This window comes from Lepidochelys olivacea, assembly GCF_965140295.1.
Source record: "Lepidochelys olivacea isolate rLepOli2 genome assembly, chromosome: 1".
NCBI lineage: Eukaryota > Metazoa > Chordata > Testudines > Cheloniidae > Lepidochelys > Lepidochelys olivacea.
Genome location: NC_140411.1, coordinates 152,443,104 through 152,465,876, shown reverse-complemented (window position 1 = coordinate 152,465,876; position 22,773 = coordinate 152,443,104). Strand labels below are relative to the sequence as shown.

Here is a 22,773-nt window from a genome sequence, read left to right as displayed (position 1 = left end):
ACATGGCATCTATAATATAAGATAATGTCACTCTAAACTGTTAACTCTGAAAATAAACACTAATGGATAAAGAAGAACTAGTAGATATCATTTACTTGGGGGGTATGGTATTTTCCTACAGCTTAATACCATTGCCAAATAGGGTTTGGGAAACTCCCAAGTCCTCACTGGTAGAGTTTCCTCCAATATCTTTTGCTCAGGAGAATGAGGTTTTTCATCTGAATGGAAGTAGTAAGAGATTCAGCCTCTCCCCCTGCCCTGCCAAAAAAAAAAATCCATATTTCTTCAGATATCTGCCTAGATTTTGGGAGAGCCACCTCACACTGATACTGTTAATAAACATAAATGTATACTTAGAACCAGCAAGACCAAAATCCATTCGCATTTTATTTTGCAGAACTCTTCCTATCATCCTTTCTTTTATGATATCTGGTTCTTGAATGTCCACTGTCCTAAACCACCTCCCCTGACAGTTTATTACACACTCCAATTGCTCTTGAAGTTAAGTACATTTTCCTAATGTTTGCCCTATCTTCAGGTCAGTCCACCTTGTCATCTCTTCTGCAACTGTGCTTGAAGACAGACTCACTGGATCTATACTCCCTTCTTTCATTTACAATTTTAATTCTGTGCCCTTCCCCCGCCATTTCTCGGTAGCAAAATATGCTCCCCGTAACAGTCATGTTAAACTTTTTGAACCTGCATTGTTCAGCTGGTTTTGCAGTTAGATAAAATGAAGTTGCCTACCTCTAATTAATTTAATTTTTCCACAATTCCAATCCAAGTAAAAATGGCAAAACAAAAAAACCAACCACTAAGACTAATGTGTTTTATGAAAAATGCAAACAAAGTTGCATTGTGCAAACATAAGCTGATGTGAAGCTTTCCACATGTGGCTAATAATTAAAATGTTTCAGATAAGCAGCTGGGTATAATAGTTTAATAGAATCACCATAAGGCATTGGATGAAATTGCTATGCTGCAGCATTGCTCTTGCTTAAGATAATTTGGAAAAAAACAGTGGATCAATGACTTGTATTTAGCAAAGTTCTATTAATCCAAATCATTTATATTAAGAGCTTTATTTGTGGCAAAAATAACACAAGTGAATTGCCTTTCTTGTTCTTAAAAGTATAATTGTTTTCCCACAACAAGTAACTACACACTTAAAAGATTAATCAGGCTTTTTTCAGTTTCTATCTTTGGCCTTCTTTGTAAACTTGTGAATTATCAGTCTAGCTTAGTGAATTATTTTCCAATTACTGGCAATACCCAAATCAAGAATGCATCACAAAAAACAAAAACAATATAACAACCCTTAAAGTGCAGCTCAACTCTGAAAAGATTTTATGTAAAAATGGCTCACCTTACTTGAAAGATATGCTTCCTGTGTGTATTCAGAGTCATTTTACTTCTTTTCGACCAGCGCTAATACAGTTATGGGTGAGTGAGTGGGATTATTTTCTGGTTTTAGAGTAGCAGCCGTGTTAGTCTGTATTCGCAAAAAGAAAAGGAGTACTTGTAGCACCTTAAAGACTAACAAATTTATTTGAGCATAAGCTTTCGTGAGCTACAGCTCACTTCATTGGATGTATTTTCTGACTCTCAGATCATAAACAGAATTGTTACTGAGTTCCAGTCACATGGTGATATGTAAGCTAGGAACGAAACAGGCTGATTTTCAGATGTCAAGGTGAGTTTATAGGCCTGACACTTGTACATTTACTTCTAAAGTGAGAAGATTTGAGAGACTAACCTGAAACCGCACAATACCATTTTTAGAGTCAAACTGCACTTTGAAGTTTGAATGTGCTTTCTAGTCTATGTTTCTGTTTTAAAAAAACATATGTGGCACTAAATAAATACTCTCAAGTCTTGATGATCCTAAAAGTACTGGAATAAATTGCCTAGGGAGGTTGTAGAATCTCCATCATGGGAGATTTTTAAAAGCAGGTTAGACAAATACTTGTCAAGAATGGTCTAGATGATACTTGGTCCTGCCACGAGTGCAGGGGACTGAACTAAATAACCTCTCGAAATCCCTTCCAGTTCTGTGATTCTATGAGTCTATGAAAATCAGACCTCCATCACCTTTGTTGTAATTTTCAAGCATGTGTATACATATTGTATGATTCCTTGACTCTGACTGTGTTCCTGGGAATTTTACCACGCTGTTACATGACAACAGAGCAGACAGGCAGAGTGGAAGAAGAACACAACATGTCTACCCTGCACTCTGAGTGAAAGCCTGGGCCTGTTGAAATCAATGGGAGTTTTGCCATTATGTTCAGTGGGGCCAGGATTTCACCTTCTATCTTCTGATGTATTCATCACCATAGTATTTAAGTAGTCATGCAAGGTGTACACTTGAGCCAACGTGAAGAAAGCCAGCACCCTGGTTCTCTCACCAGTGGATCACATGGCAGAGAAGGTAAAATTTAATAGAATTTCAAGCTTGATTTTGAGGAGGCTGATAGAATTTTCATACTCAGGAATCTGCTCCTTCTTTTTAAAGGATGTTTCAGTTTATGCCGATCAATCTTAACAATGTCTTTTTAATATTATAACATTTATATGACAAATTCTGATAGATCTGTTTTAAATTTAAGGTTTTAATGTCTCTTTAATGTTCAGGTGCTTGCATATGTCCATTACACTAGAGGTGTGTGAGTGTCTCGTGGACCAGTGCCAGAGAGTTTTCTAGCAGTACCCATAGAGGCAACCCCAACCACGTCTTGGCTCCTAGTGCTCCAAATGCAGCATATAAAGGGCAGAGATGCCCCACTCTGCCCCTCCTTCAGTTCCTTCTTTCCACTGGTGGTTGAAGTATTCTGTGTTCCTTGAGAACAAAGTTCTTGCTACTCATTTTACCTAGTGGTACTGTTTTTCTTTTGTTATTTTTGATGTTATTTTCTTATTTTTATTATAATTTTTCTAGTTTGGTTCTTTTTTTCACTCAGGCAGGACTCCCTGCCTTGCCCAGTATCAGGGGAGCCTATGCCACATAAAAAACAGCTTGATGCACAAGCTCTATTTGCCAGGCTTCAAGACCAGGACAAAAAAGCTGTGAGGAGAACACCTTCAACACATTCTTATAAAGGCAACCCTTACACTAGCATCAGAACTCCTCAGTTGTCCAAGGGAAGCCCTTCCGTGACTCCTTCCCAGAGCCAGCTTTACTGGCGGATGGGGTCGCAGGAGATTCTTGTCACCGGGACTGTCTCCTTCAAGGTCAAAGACTTTGGAGTAATCATGTTCTCACAAATATAAGAAGTCAATGTCAGGCTCTTTGAAGACCAGAATGTGGGTTTCCTCCACAGATGGTCATGCTGGTATCCATGATAGAGCATGCCCTTCAGCTCACCACTGCCTTGTAGTGACTCATATGGATAGACCTGAGTCGTTGACTCTGGTATTCTCCCAGGGGCCATGACAACTGCTACTTCACCATCTGTGACAGATGAGACATATCTGATCACAGTAGGACAGCCACTAGTACAGGTACCAATAATGCCAGAGGCTGATGCAATGGACAGAGACTTATTATGCTTTTCGATGCCACAGTCTCCATTGATCCAGGGCGAAGACCCTTGGTCGGCGTGAGTGCAGGTACCATACTCCTCAGCTTTGGTACACTCTGCTGTGAGCCCACCAACCATAGGGACCTGGTAGCCCTTTCTTTGTCATCCTACACTTTGGTGCCGACTCCACCTTGTTGCATGGTACCACCAGCTAGGAAGGCATCCGTACTTCTGCCGGTGCTGTGTTTCTGGAATAGATTCTGGTCACAGTCTCTCAGAAACAGACACAAACCCTGTTAATACACCACCTTGGCTGTCAGAATATTCCTATTCTTTGTTGGAATCAGAGGTGTATTCTCAAATCTCATGCTACCAAGAGTCCAGGGCTTCCTCCAGGTCACATTCTCATACACATGGATGGAGATTTCAGAAGAGTGGAACCTGGGATTGGAACATGTGGGCAGCATAACTGGGGCCCGCTACTGTTCCAGTCTCCTCATTAGTCATACTGCGGACAGAGTCTTCACCTGCCAGTACCAAGAGACCTGTGATGGTGGGTACTGATCAACCTATGATCTCAGTATACTGGACTTACCTCAACCTCCTTTGGAGCAGCAGCCTATGCCAGTATCATGGCACCAAACCTCAGGAGGTTTCTCCCTTGCCTCCCCTTAATGTATCATCCTTATTAATGGATGATGCTCTTGTATTGGCATCCTCCTTGGCACTGAATGACTTTAAGGTATACCAGGAGCTCCTCAAAAGAATGGCTGCTTTTCTTGTTACACAAGTGGAGCTAGTGGAGGAGAATACCCAAGGCCACCATGCAGCCTACCAAGACTCTGTGACAAACCACTTCTTCCTTTCCACCTGTGGCCCAATGAACAGAAAATGAATCCCATGTTCCACCCCAGGGTTTAAGCAGTTCTCTTACACCCTATGCCAGGCTCATTAGTATTGGTTGCGGTGAATGAGAGGAGTCATCAATGCTGGGCTAAAGCTAACCCCCAGGAAAAGATGCAAAAAAGCTTGATCTCTTTAGGAGAAAGATGTACTTTAAGTTTATAGCTCCACATGGCCAATAACCAGTCTTAATGCCCAGATATGACTATTTTAATTGGGAGGCAATCTCTCAGTTCATGAATAAACTGCCAGAAAGTTCTAGGGAGCAGTTTCAGTCCCTTGTTGCAAAATGTCATTTGGTCTCTCAATCAACTCTTCATTCTTCCTTGGACATGGTATTGCTGCAGTCAGGGCCATAGCTAGGGGAGTAACTACAGGCTGTTATTCTTGGATGTAGTCTGTGGGGATTCCTAGCGGCTTGCCTCTGCCAAAGAGATGTCCACATGACCACAAACGGTTTCACAACACAGCCATTCTTGCTTCGGTGTTTCATATACGGGGTTTTGGGATGGTGGATCTTTTTGCAACTTGGCAAAACAGAAAGTGCCCCCAATTCTGATATCCACATGTCTCACGTGTCTTACCTGGATGATTGGTTATTTCAGGGTCACTTCAGACACCTAGTAGAGACCGCTATCCATCACATGCTCCATCTGTTCAGCATTCTGAGCTTGAAAATGAACCAAGAAAAGTGGGCATTATTGCCTCTAACAAAGAATAGAGTTTATTGGAGCACTCCCGGACTCGACCTCTGACAGGTCTTTTCTGCCTGTTTCCAGATTCCAGACAATATACGACTTGCGTGTGTCACTCAAGGATCACCCATGAACCAAAGTAAGGAATTGCCTTAGGTTCCTAGTTCACATGGCTGCATATACACGCATGACCCCTCATGCCAGGCTTCTCCTCAAAGCACTGCAGGCATGGATCAAGTCAGCATGTTTCCCTCAAAATCACCACTTGGGTAAGCATCCTCGATAGGGTGTTGTCATCTTGGAGCTGGTGGAAGACAAAAGATGTGTGCGGGGTGTTCCCTTCTCTCCCCTTATCCTTTCTGTGATTTCAGTAACAGACTTCAGCCATGGCGTGGGGAGAACATCTGGGCAATCATCAGGTTCAGGGTTTGTGGATTGCCCAGAAGGCCAGGTTACTCATCAGTGTCCTTGAGTTGTGCGCGATATACTGTGCATGTCAATAGTTCCTGCCTCATATTCAGGCCAAAACTGTTCAGGTGCCCACTGACAACACCACAGTGGTACTTTATGTGAACAGGTCAGGCAGCCTCTGCCAGGAGGCAGTCAAGCTGTGGAATCTATGCATACGGAGCTCAGTTACTTTCTGGACATCTCACTCACTGGGTGTTCAAAATGTGCTGGTAGATTGCCTGAGCAGATTCTTCACCTTAGACCACAAACGGTTTCACAACACAGCCATTCTTGCTTCGGTGTTTCATATACGGGGTTTTGGGATGGTGGATCTTTTTGCAACTTGGCAAAACAGAAAGTGCCCCCAGTTCTGTTCCAAGGCAAGTCACAGCCCTGTTTCCATGATTCCCAAGGTTATTCTCAAGCTGAAACAGGATTGAGGCAAAATGTTCCTTATAGCACCAGCCTGGCCAAGGCAGCTGTGGTATTCCAACCTACACAAGCTACCTACTGGAGAACCCTTGCTGTTGCTGCCAGCCAGAAGTCTCGTAACTCGTAATCTGTGGGTTCTGCACACAAATTCTGCACCTCACAGCATGGGCCATCAGTGGTTAAATGCAAAGGATGCTCACTTTTCCGTGGCACTTCAGAATGTCCTCCTCAATAGCAGATAGCATTCCACAAGAGCTGCTTACCTGAGTAAGTGGAAGTCCTTCTCCACCTGGAGGGTGTTCCATAATGTGTTGCATCTGGGTTTGCGATCTCAGTGTTTTACTCTCAAATCTATGGTAGAACTATTTTGGAAATCTGCCAGGTTCCTCAAAGGTCTAGAAAGACTGTTCCCACCTGTCATAAATATAAAGGGAAGGCTAACCACCTTTAAATCCCTCCTGGCCAGAGGAAAAACCCTTTCACTTGTAAAGGGTTAAGAAGCTAAAGATAACCTTACTGGCACCTGACCAAAATGACCAATGAGGAGACAAGATACTTTCAAAGCTGCAGGGGGTGAGGGAGAACAAAGGGTTCTCTCTGTCTGTGTGTGTCTTTTGCCGGGACCAGAGCAGGAATGCAGGTCAGAATTCCTGTAAAGGGTTAATAAGCAATCTAATTAGGTATGCGTTAGATTCTGTTTTGTTTAAATGGCTGATAAAATAAGTTGTGCTGAACGGAATGTATATTCCTGTTTTTGTGTCTTTTTGTAACTTAAGGTTTTGCCTAGAGGGGTTCTCTATGTTTTGAATCTGATTACGCTATAAGGTATTTACCATCCTAATTTTACAGAGGTGATTCTTTTACTTTTTCTTCAATTAAAATTCTTCTTTTAAGAACCTGATTGCTTTTTCATTGTTCTTAAGATCCAAGGGTTTGGGTCTGTGTTCACCTATGCAAATTAGTAAGGATTTTTATCAAGCCTTCCCCAGGAAAGGGGGTGTAGGGCTTGGGGGGATTTTGGGGGGAAAGACGTTTCCAAGTGGGCTCTTTCCCGGTTGTATTTGTTAGATGCTTGGTGGTGGCAGCAATAAAGCAATAAATAAATAAAAATAGTTTGTACCTTGGGGAAGTTTTAACCTAAGCTGGTAAGAATAAGCTTAGGGAGTTTTTCATGCAGGTCCCCTCATCTGTACCCTAGAGTTCCGAGTGGGGAAGGAACCCTGACACCACCTATTTGGGATCCAACACTGCCTTGAAATTTGAATTTAGTGTCATCTGCCCTTATAGACCTTCCATTCAAGCCTTTAGCCTCCTGCTCACTTCGACCAAATTTAAATTCACTCCCCTACCAAATTTAAAGTCTTTGCTCTAAAGAAGCAGTGGTTGAAAGAATATTTTTAACATTGGCATAACATTGTTTTTCCTAATCTCATCCTTTGAAATGTCTTGAACTGTTTTAGCTGAAACTTTAAAAGAATATGGCAAAGGAAGCTTTCTTAGTGGCTGAGTTGGAGAGTTAAATGCACTTGTCACTGAACCATCACACATCATTTTCTACAAAGACAAAGGCCACACCCTAATTTCCTCTCATAGGTGGAACCTGATTTTCACCTGAATCAGTCTGTATACTTACTTTTCTTCCAAAACCAACAAGCTCACACAAGGAAACAAACCAGGCACATTCTGGATGTGCACTGAACTTTGGCCTTTTTACCTGTCTGGGGACAAAGCCTTATTCGGTTTATATTCAACTCTTTGTTTCCTATGTAGAACATCTGAGAGGAAAACCTATTACAGGACAGTGACTCCCAAAATGGAATATCACATGTGCTACGCTGCCAAAGATATTCTCAGTAGAGATTTGTTAGAGTTTGGCAAATATCTTATCTGATAATGTAATTAAAGGATGTACGATAATTCAGCTTCTTTGTGTATATGCATTAAGGTTACACAGGCAACCTTAATTCTGAAATTTCTTAGCATTTTCAGGGCTTGACATTGCATCCTTAAGGTTCTTTTAATGTAGCTTTTTTTTTTATGGAACACTATATATTCCATTAAAAAAAACAGAAGTTTTATAAAATCACAAAATCATCAAGTAAGCCCTGAAATTACCCATACCCCTACCAGATACCATGGTTCTCCACTGAACTTCAGAAAATAAAGCATGAAAACTGGAACACTTCTTGCCAAAGACAGCCAATCTAAGTATTTTTGTCATAATCTGCTAACAGCACATGGCCTACCTGCAAACATAGTGCAGCCATAAAGGAAGCTGAAAAAGCCTTCGTCTGAGACAAAGCTGGATCAGCCAAAGCATGACCACCAGAACTCTTTGTCAGTAATCTAGCTAGTAAATGCATTAATATTTGTGAAACACTGTGATGGGTGTCACAGAAAAGCCCATGAAGAAATTAATAATTCTGTATTCAGTGCGGGGTTTGGATGGTGTGTCTGGCCCACACATTGAATGATGAGGATAAAACAAAATACTGAATAGTTCCCCTTTCTGCACCATCCAGCCTGGGTACTGAATGAAGCTGGGTGTCCTATGAAAAAATAGTATGTGATCATGTAATTAAAGACCATATGTACAAGGGGCTGATCAAAGTTGTCTGTGCATATTTTCATATGTATGCACATCCAAACTATACGAAAGAAACCCAGCTTTCCTTTTACTGGCTTGCCAGATTAATCTGTAACCTTAAATCACCAGGTCTCCAGAAGATAAGGAATTGAGGCTCATATGATGGAAACATAACATTCTAGTGTGCATACTCAAGGACAAAAATTTCTCAAACTCTGAAAAATGGGAAGGTTATCCTTCCTATAAACAATGGAGTCCTGCAGCCCACAGCTGCCTCAGTCACTGGTGTAATAAATAAATAAATAAAACCAGCAGCACTAGTCCTTTCCATTGTGAAGAGGTTGACTTCGAATGGGACTTAGGTTCCTAAATGCTTTTGCAAATGCAATTTAACTCATTTAGGACCAGATATAGGAATATTAACATTTGAAATCAATGGGAGCTAGGTGCCTAGGTGTCTTTAAAAATCCTACTAGGCACTTCTCTTCATCTTCCACGTGCTTGAATATCTTAAGTGCCTCTGGGCCAGATTTTCAAAATTTTACCCTGGGACATGGACTGTTTTTAGAAGCCTTTAGTGTAATGCTCCCATTACAACCTACATATCCATTAGATTATATCAGCTAGGCGTTAAAGTTGAATTCCTTTGGATCTGTGTGAGACTGAATAAGATTCAGGTACTTGAGGCTGAGCCTGATCTCAAAGTGCTTCATAAAGTGGTACTGAATCCACACTTGAAACTTCTCCCCAAGGTGGTTTCTGAATTCCATCATGATCAGTACAACTGTCTCCCATTCTTTTGCTCCACATCCCACAAATTGTTCAGGAAAGCTGAACTGTGTAAGAAGGCACTGAGTTATAACTAGAAGAGAAAAGCTGTTGCAAGCCTCCAGGGTTATTTGTGGTATTTGGGAGCTAGTCCAAGTGGAAATCAATCTCTTTTTAGAGATATTCTAAATAGATCAGCCCCTGTAATATTATGACTGAGCAGTACCAGATGTCCTGTGGACTCAATAAATTAGGGCTAAGGTAACATCTCCAGCATACTGGAGGAATGTGTCTAACTCAGAAACCTGTTAAACTGCTGCATGGAGTTCCATTCACACTTCTAACCAACAGTCATTTCTTATCTTAAGAGAGAAATCAGCAATTCTCTAATTTACGAAGGACTGCTCAGCCTACTTCCTGGGACGTGTACCTTTGGGTCACTCTACCAAGAATGAGGATCTACTAAGATAATTCCAAAAGGAAAGGAAAGTTTTCTGAGTACATTGCTTCTCACACCTCCTCTTCTGTTTTGTCCGAGTCCTCCAAAGGCATTCTGAATTGATAGAAAGGCCCAACAATTACTTTTCTGCCAGAGAGTTCAGAATGTCTGATGACAATATATTCTCTTAAGAGTGTGGCTCTATTGAGGGAGTATACCCTGAGAACTCTAGATAGAGGAGAGTTCCTTTACCCTATATTGATCTACAGCTCTTATAAATTAAATAAAAAGTACTGGTTCAGATATCTTGGGCCAGATCTGGCCTTTTAATCATTTGAGTTGTTAGTTCAAGATAGTGTCTCATATTGACAGATGTAACAGTTACAAAAGTGCACATTTCAATCAGACATTCTCACAAAAATTGTAAGGTTTGAGAAGTCACTCCCATACAGAACTCATCCATTTGGCATCTCTTCAGCTCCCAGGGTTTTTGCTGAAATATTAATAGATGAAGTAGCTTCTGACAGATCCAAGAGAATTCAACTTTATCCTTTTTAAAATGACATTCTAATCAAAACAAATGCAAGATACTAAGCGGAACAAGCAATGCATTACGTAACTTTCATCTCTTCAGAATCCAGGTTTTGTGATCCGTTTCAGAAAATACAACTTTTTAATATCACAAATCATAGAATCATAGAATCATAGAATATCAGGGTTGGAAGAGACCTCAGGAGGTCATCTAGTCCAACCCCCTGCTCAAAAGCAGGACCCATCCCCAATTAAATCATCCCAGCCAGGGCTTTGTCAAGCCTGACCTTAAAAAGTTCCAAGGAAGGAGATTCCACCACCTCCCTAGGTAACGCATTCCAGTGTTTCACCACCCTCCTAGTGAAAAAGTTTTCCCTAATATCCAACCTAAACCTCCCCCACTGCAACTTGAGACCATTACTCCTTGTCCTGTCCTCTTCCACCACTGAGAATAGTCTAGAACATCCTCTCTGGAACCACCTCTCAGGTAGTTGAAAGCAGCTATCAAATCCCCCCTCATTCTTCTCTTCCGCAGACTAAACAATCCCAGTTCCCTCAGCCTCTCCTCATAAGTCATGTGTTCCAGACCCCTAATCATTTTTGTTGCCCTTCGCTGGACTCTCTCCAATTTATCCACATCCTTCTTGTAGTGTGGGGCCCAAAACTGGACACAGTACTCCAGATGAGGCCTCACCAGTGTCGAATAGAGGGGGACGATCACGTCCCTCGATATGCTCGCTATGCCCCTACTTATACACAGATAATTCTGTGTGCAGGATTGCAAGTAAAACCAACATAAGAAAGGAACTTTCTTTTAAAAAACAAAGATTTCAAAACCTACATAGAACAAAATCAATTAAGATGAACTGTAAACTATATTTACGAATAATGTTTCAACAGCAATTCTATTTTTTTCTAAATTGTCACCAGACTCAGAAGCCTTAAAAATCCTTGTCCATTCAATACAAAAGCAGTACTCTGGGCAGTGATTTGTGTTTATCAAATAAGAGAAAAGATTATAGGTAGGTATTTTATTAATAAAGTCAAAAGTCACAAAATAAATAGAAAGAGACTACTTCATTCTATTAAATTCCTAGCTATTTTAAGAATATTAGAGGTAAACAAAAAGGATGTTGTTGAATTATCAGTGGGATATGTTTTGAAAGAATTGCAATTATTAAAAACTTGTTAATAGTTACTGAAAAATGTTATTTTTTAGATTATATAAATCTTAACATAACAAAAAGACCAATTTAATTGGCTCAGACAAAGACATTTAGTGCTTATGAGAATCCAATTCCCTTATCAGAGCTTTCTATTTCAAAATACTATATGAAATTGTGTGACAGAAAAGAAAGGAGGGGAGCAGAGAGAGAAAGGGGATGTGGAGAGAGGGTGAGGGAGAGAATGTGGGGGAAGCTACTGAAGGAGGGGACTGGGGGGAAGAGAGGAGAACTCTAAACAAGAGGCTGATAGCTGAAAGTTTTCCAAAAGATCAGCGACGGCTAGAAAAAGTGGTAGAGCTGGGAGTGAATTGAGGGAAGGATCATGGGGAGAAGAATAATCTGAAAAACGGAGAGCAAAATTGAAAACAATGCATGGGGAACTCGAGAAACAGAAAGGGAGGAAGAAGGAAGGGGAAGACAGAAAATCCATATTTAGTCATTTTAAAAGTGATTTTCAAATGTGCTGAGAACGTTGAAGCTCCTGAGCTTCCCAGGTACACTGTGCTGTCCTGTGGGCTCTGACACAAAAGATAGAACAAGCCATGCTCAAGGAGCTCTTCATCCTCTTGGCTGCATTACCCAAAATGCAGCAGTGTGAATCTGTAGGATTTGGATCCAACAGGAGTGCCACACTGGCCAAGTCCAAGAGGCAGGCCTATTAAATATTCAAAGAACTTTATTGTCCAATACCATGCTTCTTACTCAGAGCCAAGGAAGAAGCAACAGAAGCAGGGCCATATGGAGAGCTGAGCACCTTGCAATACCTCCGTTTTTTAGAGGAAGAAACTGAGGCACAGAGAGGTGAACTGGCCTTTCCAAGGTGATACAGTGGACCAGTGCCCGAGCTAGGGATAGAAAACAGGCCAGGGCTCTGTCCACCAGGCTGCCTTTCAAAACAGGGATGGATTACTTAAGCTGCATTTCATGTCAGCTGCACTGTGTTACAATTTGAACCAGCTAAAGGGGCAGTTGTATTAGGCAGTAAATAGAGAATAGTGGTTTTCAAAGGAAAAATAATTGTGAATGATTATAGTTAATATGATCTTTCTACACCAGGTGTAAAATTTTGACAGGTAAAAGCTGTAGGATTGCCCGCATGTGTTTGACATGGCAGTTCTCTCTCCTGATGCTTTATTCTTTTACCATTTTACTCAAAACTGGAACCTTTAAGAGCGCAAAGAACTTGGATCATGTGATTTAGTCACACAACGTGGACACTCTTCGGGTGATGCTATACAACCTTTTTTGCCTCTAGCAGCTGTCACTTCATTTAGGCAGCATGTGTGTCACGGAATGGTCTAGAAACAAATATTAACATAGTCACGGAGGGTTTCCATAGTATGATAATATGGTCTTTAGGGTTTGCACCTCTGATGAAAATCTAATTACATTTTCTGTTTTGAACAGCGGTAAATTAGATTTGCAGTGCAGATTCACAACCAGCTAGGGGACTGGCATAAAGATGCTTTCAAATACTTTAATTTGGCACATATAAATACAGTGTTTTTCCTCTAGTGTTGTAAATATTAAAATATTTTAACAGAATACCTAATATGAACATAGAACAGGTTATAAAACAGTTATCCCTGAGCAGATAAATATTTATTTATCACTTGTGAATAAAAAGACAAACATCATCTACAAATGTGGAAAGGAAAACAAATAAAAATGTTTTCAGAAACTGAAAGCAGAACGTAATAATAAATTTACCAGACACAGCATTTTCTTCCTAGCATCTGAACTGTTTGAACTATAAAACAGGCATCCTTTGTGCAGTATTGTGTGATTTGACTGCCGAAAGAAACATCTGTTCACAGTTGCAATTTTGCCTCTATGGTAGGCTCCAAATGATATCCTGGTTTCTCTCCCCTCCTAAGTTAATTTTTGTGTCTGAATCTCCATGTTTTGGCATTTGTGTAGAGGAATGACAACAAGCCTTGCACTGTCTCTCAATCTGAGTGCATCACCTCGACACCATACTTATCAAGGGATCAGTTTGAAAAGGAACAGGAAATTATATGCATACTTTAATGTCCAAGTGTGAATTACATGGGGAGAAGGAAAAAATGATGCCAAGAATTTTCTCATCTATAGCAAAATCTATATATGTGTTACTTGGGAGACCATATATTTATATGACAGCATGTTTATAATTGAAGTATAGAGTTTGGAACTACTGTATTATAATCCTGTACAAGCATTCTGTATTTAGCATATGAAAGTTGCTGGTAACGGATGCATTGCTTAGCAACATAAAATCAGTTAAGCATATATATGATAATCAAATAACAAACTGATTTATTTTGCAGGCATAGGGGAATTGTGGAATTAAAAATGCTTACTTAAAGAATAAATTTTTATTGACGTGACTACCCTTAAGAAGTTTCAGCACACTATTCTGTCTTTTGTATTTGTGATTAAATAAAACAGCAGAGATATTGAGCAGGACACGCAGGTGACTGATTGACAGAAATGTATGGTGGGTTTAAACAACAGGCTGCAACTTTATTAATTACACTTTGAGGAGGGGCACTTTGTCCACCCCAGCTCTCATGAACCAGGCATATAATTGGTTACAGGGTGGGTTACAGTGCTTTTACCACCAACCAAAGAACAACTTAGGGTAGACCCTTCCCAGTGTACCCTATGGACTCAGTTCAGTTGTGAAACTTTTTTGCCACCCGCATAAGGGATGTGGAATGACAGAGGCCACAAGGATGAATGCGGGGAACCCCACTTCTCAAAGACTTCAAGCTCTTTTTTTCTCATGAGCACAAAGTCCAACTGCACAATCTTGGGTCTCATTTAGCTCTGGAAGCTGGCCCTTTTAGCTTTTACTCACACCGGTCACTAGGCTCGGCAGTGATTAGCATGGACACACCCCACACCTAATGCGCCTGATACCTATCTCCTGCCTGACCCAATCCCCAATATCACAGAACCAAATGTCAGCTCCAGCATCTGACTGATGCACTCTGACTTCCCAAAGAGTTCAGGGCCATTGTATCTGATATCCCCGTGTGTTATCACCACCCCTGCCCCTCCCAAAATTATCCTGGCTACCTCACGGTTCATATTTTTCCATATACTGTCAATGCAGGCTGGTTCAATGGCCACCCACAAAACTCGTCTTTCAAGCATCTCCAACTAAACCAATCGAGTGTGAGGCCATAAATGCATAGTCAGCTCACATCCCTCTAATCCTTAAATTTAAGCTAGTGCAACTTGCAAGACCATTTTTTCCAGGTGAGTAATCAGGACATGTGGCTATAGCTCAGTCCTCAGAGCATAGCAGGGGCGTGTGCTGATTCCAGCGCATACCCATGGCTGCCCTCATGTGGACCCAAAGCATAATAGAATGTCCGTGGATCCAGACCCCAACCTTCTTCCCAATGTCTCCTACAATCGTAAACAACAAGGTCTGTGCAAACTTCTTGAAATCTGAACAAGAGCTGGAACAGCCCATTGGCAAACATCAATCCAAATAGTAGTAACCTTCAAACTGGAAACAAAATCCTTGGGATGGAGAGCAACTGAGAGCAACTGTGTACAAAGTGCAAGCTGGTCTCCATACTGGAAGAGAAGATTGAAGGTCTGGAGCAACAGATAACGACCCTGCGTTGCATATGAGAAACGGAGGATTTTCTGGACAAAAGTCAGGATATGCTTCTACGGGCACAAAGCTCTAAAGATTTAGAGCAGGTTGCACAGCGGAGCCAAGAGGCCAGTGAAGAAGCTTGGCAACATGTGACCTCCAGAAGAAGAAGGGGGAATGTCCGGGTTCCAGCAACACGGACACAGGTAACTAACCACTTTCATGTTCTCTCCACAGGTACCGTTGCGGAGAGTGGACCAGATGATATGTCTGGGGGGAGAAAGCAGAAGGAGACTCCACAGGTTGGAAGGCATGAGATGCGCTGTCCTGAGATGGGGGGTTCCACGACCACCACTCCCAAGAGAAGGAGGCGGGTGGTGGTGGTCGGGGACTCTCTCCTCCAGGGGACTGAGTCATCTATCTGCCGCCCTGACTAGGAAAACCGAGAAGTCTGCTGCTTGCCGGGGGCTAAGATTCGCGATGTGACGGAGAGACTGCCGAGACTCATCAAGCCCTCGGATCGCTACCCCTTCCTGCTTCTCCACGTGGGCACCAATGATACTGCCAAGAATGACCTTGAGTGGATCACTGTGGACTACGTGGCTCTGGGAAGAAGGATAAAGGAGTTTGAGGCGCAGGTGGTGTTCTCGTCCATCCTCCCCGTGGAAGGAAAAGGCCTGGGTAGGGACCGTCGAATAGTGGAAGTCAACGAATGGCTACGCAGGTGATGTCGGAGAGAAGGCTTTGGATTCTTTGACCATGGGATGGTGTTCCATGAAGGAGGAGTGCTGGGCAGAGACGGGCTCCACCTTACGAAGAGAGGGAAGAGCATCTTTGCGAGCAGGCTGGCTAACCTAGTGAGGAGGGCTTTAAACTAGGTTCACCGGGGGAAGGAGACCAAAGCCCTGAGGTAAGTGGGAAAGCGGGATACCGGGAGGAAGCACAGGCAGGAATGTCTGTGAGGGGAGGGCTCCTGCCTCATACTGGGAATGAGGGGCGATCAGCAGGTTATCTCAAGTGCTTATATACGAATGCACAAAGCCTTGGAAACAAGCAGGGAGAACTGGAGGTCCTGGTGACGTCAAGGAATTATGACGTGATTGGAATAACAGAGACTTGGTGGGATAACTCACATGACAGGAGTACTGTCATGGATGGTTATAAACTGTTCAGGAAGGACAGGCAGGGCAGAAAAGGTGGGGGAGTAGCACTGTATGTACGGGAGCAGTATGACTGCTCAGAGCTCCGGTACGATACTGCAGAAAAACCTGAATGTCTCTGGATTAAGTTTAGAAGTGTGAGCAACAGGAGTGATGTAGTGGTGGGAGTCTGCTATAGACCACCGGACCAGGGGGATGAGGTGGATGAGGCTTTCTTCCGGCAGCTCACAGAAGCTACTAGATCGCATGCCCTGGTTCTCATGGGTGACTTTAATTTTCCTGATATCTGCTGGGAGAGCAGTACAGCGGTGCATAGACAATCCAGGAAGTTTTTGGAAAGCGTAGGGGACAATTTCCTGGTGCAAGTGCTAGAGGAGCCAACTAGGGGGGGAGCTTTTCTTGACCTGCTGCTCACAAACCGGGAAGAATTAGTAGGGGAAGCAAAAGTGGATGGGAATCTGGGAGGCAGTGACCATGAGTTGGTTGAGTTCAGGATCCTGACACAGGGAAGAAAGGTAAGCAGCAGGATACGGACCCTGGACTTCAGGAAAGCAGACTTCGACTCCCTCAGGGAATGGATGGGTAGGATCCCCTGGGGGACTAACATGAAGGGGAAAGGAGTCCAGGAGAGCTGGCTGTATTTCAAGGAATCCCTGTTGAGGTTACAGGGACAAACCATCCCGATGTGTCGAAAGAATAGTAAGTATGGCAGGCGATCAGCTTGGCTTAACGGTGAAATCCTAGCAGATCTTAAGCATAAAAAAGAAGCTTACAAGAAGTGGAAGGTTGGACATATGACCAGGGAAGAGTATAAAAATATTGCTCGGGCATGTAGGAATGAAATTAGGAGGGCCAAATCGCACCTGGAGCTGCAGCTAGCGAGAGATGTCAAGAGTAACAAGAAGGGTTTCTTCAGGTATGTTGGCAACAAGAAGAAAGCCAAGGAAAGTGTGGGCCCCTTAATGAATGAGGGAGGCAACCTAGTGACGGAGGATGTGGAAAAAGCTAATGTACTCAATGCTTTTTTTGCCTCTGTCTTCACGAACAAGGTCAGCTCCCAGACTGCTGTGCTGGGCATCACAACATGGGGAATAGATGGCCAGCCCTCTGTGGAGAAAGAGGTGGTTAGGGACTATTTAGAAAAACTGGACATGCACAAGTCCATGGGGCCGGATGAGTTGCATCCGAGAGTGCTAAAGGAACTGGCGGCTGTGATTGCAGAGCCATTGGCCATTACCTTTGAAAACTCGTGGCAAACGGGGGAAGTCCTGGATGACTGGAAAAAGGCTAATGTAGTGCCAATCTTTAAAAAAGGGAAGAAGGAGGATCCTGGGAACTACAGGCCAGTAAGCCTCACTTCAGTCCCCGGAAAAATCATGGAGCAGGTCCTCAAAGAATCAATCCTGAAGCACTTGCATGAGAGGAAAGTGATCAGAAACAGTCAGCATGGATTCACCAAGGGAAGGTCATGCCTGACTAATCTAATCGCCTTCTATGATGAGATTACTGGTTCTGTGGATGAGGGAAAAGCAGTGGATGTATTGTATCTTGACTTTAGCAAAGCTTTTGACACGGTCTCCCACAGTATTCTTGTCAGCAAGTTAAGGAAGTATGGGCTGGATGAATGCACTATAAGGTGGGTAGAAAGTTGGCTAGATTGTCGGGCTCAACGGGTAGTGATCAATGGCTCCATGTCTAGTTGGCAGCCGGTGTCAAGTGGAGTGCCCCAGGGGTCGGTCCTGGGGCCAGTTTTGTTCAATACCTTCATAAATGATCTGGAGGATGGTGTGGATTGCACTCTCAGAAAATTTGCGGATGATACTAAACTGGGAGGAGTGGTAGATACGCTGGAGGGCAGGGATAAGATACAGAGGGACCTAGACAAATTGGAGGATTGGGCCAAAAGAAATCTGATGAGGTTCAATAAGGATAAGTGCAGGGTCCTGCACTTAGGACAGAAGAACCCAATGCACAGCTACAGACTAGGGACCGAATGGCTAGGCAGCAGTTCTGCGGAAAAGGACCTAGGGGTGACAGTGGATGAGAAGCTGGATATGAGCCAGCAGTGTGCCCTTGTTGCCAAGAAGGCCAATGGTATTTTGGGATGTATAAGTAGGGGCATAGCGAGCAGATCGAGGGACGTGATCATCCCCCTCTATTCGACATTGGTGAGGCCTCATCTGGAGTACTGTGTCCAGTTTTGGGCCCCACACTACAAGAAGGATGTGGATAAATTGGAGAGAGTCCAGCGAAGGGCAACAAAAATGATTAGGGGTCTGGAACACATGACTTATGAGGAGAGGCTGAGGGAACTGGGATTGTTTAGTCTGCAGAAGAGAAGAATGAGGGGGGATTTGATAGCTGCTTTCAACTACCTGAGAGGTAGTTCCAGAGAGTATGGTTCTAGACAATTCTCAGTGGTGGAAGAGGACAGGACAAGGAGTAATGGTCTCAAGTTGCAGTGGGGGAGGTTTAGGTTGGATATTAGGAAAAACTTTTTCACTAGGAGGGTGGTGAAACACTGGAATGCGTTGCCTAGGGAGGTGGTGGAATCTCCTTCCTTAGAACTTTTTAAGGTCAGGCTTGACAAAGCCCTGGCTGGGATGATTTAATTGGGTATGGGTCCTGCTTTTGAGCAGGGGGTTGGACTAGATGTCCTCCTGAGGTCCCTTCCAACCCTGATATTCTATGATTCTATGAAATGCAGACTTAATGTCACACTTTTCTAACTGTGCGCCTTGGCCACATCTCTTTATCATGGCTACTGCTGTATCAAGTGAGGAATATCAAACTGAACATAGATTAAGATCAATTTTGTTATTAATAGAGGAGCAGCAGGAGTAAGGCACATGGTGTACTACTCTCTGTACTCGCTGTTCGTTTTTTTCAGAATCAAAGCCAGAGGCAAAAGTCACAGGTCCAGCATTGGTGAACTCCTGGAGAGACCAGGTGCCTTTTTTGGCTGCTACTTCCTCCTGAATTTTTCTTTGCTTACACGTCTCTTTCCTTCATTTAGGATCTGAAAGCCAAATAAAAATCCACTCCCAATATAATTCACATCTTTTTTACTAGGATAGCCCAGAAACATGGCCCTTAATACTTCTAATTTAAGTGGATCAGCAACATACTTCCCCATTATTCAATTATTTTCCCACTCAATAGAGCCCAGGGTACACAGTGAATTCTCACAAAGACAGGCTGCTGTTTTTACTGGCTCTAATACTTGCTTCAGGATGTTCAGATGGTTAATCTTACAACATTGCTTCATGGCTCTTTTAATAGATTCTACAGTGGTTGAGAGAAAACAGGCTGCGAGTGACATCTTTACTTTTTCAGTACAGCAACTGTTTCTCTGGTTGGCAGCCAGCACTAACAATGATGTTCCAAATGAGGGAGTTTTGGATAGTACCCTAGTGGCATTAGCAGCAAACGGCATCATGCTCTTCTAACTTACTTTTGTCTCATGAATTAGAAATACCCCTCTTGTCTGTGAAAGCGGTAACCAGCGTATTGATCATCAGAGCAGAAGTATAAGCATTAAGCTTCTCCTGAGTGATTTTTCCTTTTTTTCCTCTCTCTTTTTGTCTGAGATTCTCCACCCCACAATGGAAAGTAGTGAAATTCCCTGTTCAACCAGAAGGCAGATGTCTCCACTTTTACATACCTACCTGTTTCTTAATTGGTATATGTCATACCCAGTACCAAAACACATCTTTACAATTATAATCCTGTTAAAAAGAATGCTTGCATTTAGAACATTCACAAATTGATTTTCTGTGCTTGTTTCATTTAGGTTTTTCTACAACAGATGAATTTCTGTATGAAATTCAATATGAATCTAATAAAGTTAAATCTCAGCTAGAGACGTCAGTTGCTATAAATCTGATAAAAAAAGATCGGGATGCAGAGTCTGGGATTATAACACTGACCTTCAATATAGTATTTGCACCTAACAAACCAATGAGGTAAGTCTCTGTTCCTGAACCTCTAAAAAACCTCTAAAAGACCCCAACTGCTATGAGACTTACTGGCAGTAGTGGGCGCAATATATTCCTTTGTCTTTCCACTCCTGCCCATATGTCTCTCTCTCTGCTCTGCCTCTCTCTGTCTTTCCTCTAACAACAAATATTTGGGGTATACTTGCTCTTTTCCATTGTGATGCTTTGATATTAAAGCTGCCAGTGGTTCATCTTAGATGTGGTTTGGGAAGGTTCTGTGAAGTTGTTACTCTGGTTATGTGTGTATCATTGTACTAAGTAGAGTGGAGCATTGGCAATCAGCAACATCAACTAAGAACTTACACCAATATCAAAATCCAAGTCTCATGGCATCCAGAGGAGCCAGGAGAGACCACCTCTCTTGGAAAAGTGTCCCTATGTGTTTGTGTATTATTTTTTAACATTTGTTTTAGGACTGTCAAGTGACTAAAAAAATTAATCACAATTAATCACACTGTTAATTATAGAATACCATTTATTTAAATATTTTTGGATGTTTTTCTACATTTTCATATATATTGATTTCAATTACAATACAGTGCACAGTGCTCACTTTATATTTATTTCTGATTACAAGTATTTGCACTGTAAAAAACAAAAGAAATAGTATTTCAATTCACCTAATACAAGTACTGTAGTGCAATCTCTTTATCGTGAAAGTTGAACTTACAAATGTAGAATTATGTACAAAAAATAACTGCATTCAAAAATAAAATAATGTAAAGCTTTAGCGCCTATATGTCCACTCAGTCGTACTTCTTGTTCAGCCAATCATTCAGACAAACAAGTTTGTTTACATTTAGGAGAGATAATGCTGCATGCTTCTTGTTTACAGTGTCATCTGAAAGTGACACTGTGTACTTTGTATTCTGTGTTGTAACTGAAATCAATATATATGAAAACGTAGAAAAACATCCACAAATATTTAATAAATTTTAATTGGTATTCTTTTATTGTTTAACCATGTGATTAAAACTGCGATTAATCACAATTAATTTTTTAAAAAAATTTGAGTTAATCGTGTTAGTTAACTGTGATTAATTGACAGCCCTTATTTGTTTTAATTGGGGTGAATCTGGAGCCCTGTGACAAAGGGAAATCCAAGAAACCATTTGTATCTACCCGTTCCTTGGTGGCCATACCTAGTGTAGGGTGCAGTACTCTGCAGTACCCGCTCACCCCGGAATCCTGACCCCAACACTTGCTAACATATCCTATTCCATCCACAGTCCCCACAACTCACCCCTCCACTCCTCAACATGCCCCACTTGCCCCAACCCCTCAGAGTCCATAGCCCTCAACATACCCTGCTCACCCCATAGCCCACCAACAACTCACACCCAGCCCCTCACTCCCTGACCCAGGACCTTTCTGGCCACTTATCAACACCCCTCTACCCCAGCTCAGTGTTTTGCTCCTGGATTAGGGTGCTTCCTCTCGATCCCAGCCGTCCAGCAGCTCCATTTGCTCCTTTCACATTTTCCCACATTCACACGGCACAGACCAAATTAGAGCAATGAGTGGCGTTGCAACCTGGTGCCTATCACGAAGGCAGGGTGGCCAGGCCAAACCTGAGTCATGCTGCAACCCCGTGTGCCAACTTGCAATGTCACTCACTCAAATTTACCCCAGTTACCCTTCCATCTGACGGAGGGGCACAAAGGCCAAATGTGAGTGAATGCCATTGTGACCCTGTGCTCCAAGTGAAATGCCGTGCTCCAGCTGGTTGGGTACCCATAATCTCGTAGGCCATGATGGGACTGAACCATTTTCATTGTTGTAGCTAGCCACTGTAGGGAGCCTAGGTGCCTAGCTCAAGGATTTGTGAATTCCACTGGCTGGCTAGGCACCCAAAAGTTAAGCATTGTGACACTCAGTGTTGTGACTCTGCATTTAAAGTCCTCTGTGGATTGGGACCCATATTCTTGTCACACGAGTGTAAATCTGGGGTAACTCCATTGCAATATATGGAGTCACACCATGTAAGTAAAGGAATCACGCCTCACAGCCGTACCAATGGTTTTGCCTCTGCATTAGGTCATTTCCTCGTAAAACTAACATACAGCAAACAAGATGGGCTGTTTAGCTGACATTCCATTCCAAAGTAAGACTGATAATATGGTATACAGCATAAAAAAATTACATTCCAATTTAGAGCCAACTGAATTTTCATTATGATACACTGCAGTTTTGCAGAAACACAGGCTTACTTTGCACTTTGGACATTGATTTATTGACCTTATATTTCATTATGCCTTCCTTGTAATGATATTTTTAACTTAATTTTGAAGGAATTCAGCAACATTGGTGATACGGTGCACTACAGGTGGTGTCTGGAAGTTTCCAATACTGTTACTTGCCACTGAGCCAGAAGTAGACGATGTCATCAATATTGAAGCAGCTGGCTTAAACAAAGAATCAGTGATTGGCTTTCGGCTTACAAGTCAGACAAGGTAATGCTCTCAAAG

At 42.4% G+C, this 22,773-nt stretch overlaps 1 protein-coding gene across 1 annotated transcript in view; it reads left to right on the top strand.

The window, feature by feature from the left end:
* The window catches only part of CFAP47 (cilia and flagella associated protein 47), a 649,074-nt gene that overhangs the window by 598,485 nt on the left and 27,816 nt on the right, over positions 1-22,773 (top strand). The window contains exons 61-62 of the mRNA XM_084621504.1: positions 20,101-20,272; positions 22,597-22,758. Coding sequence (XP_084477630.1) covers positions 20,101-20,272; positions 22,597-22,758 — 334 coding nt within the window. The remainder of the gene's footprint in view (positions 1-20,100; positions 20,273-22,596; positions 22,759-22,773) is intronic.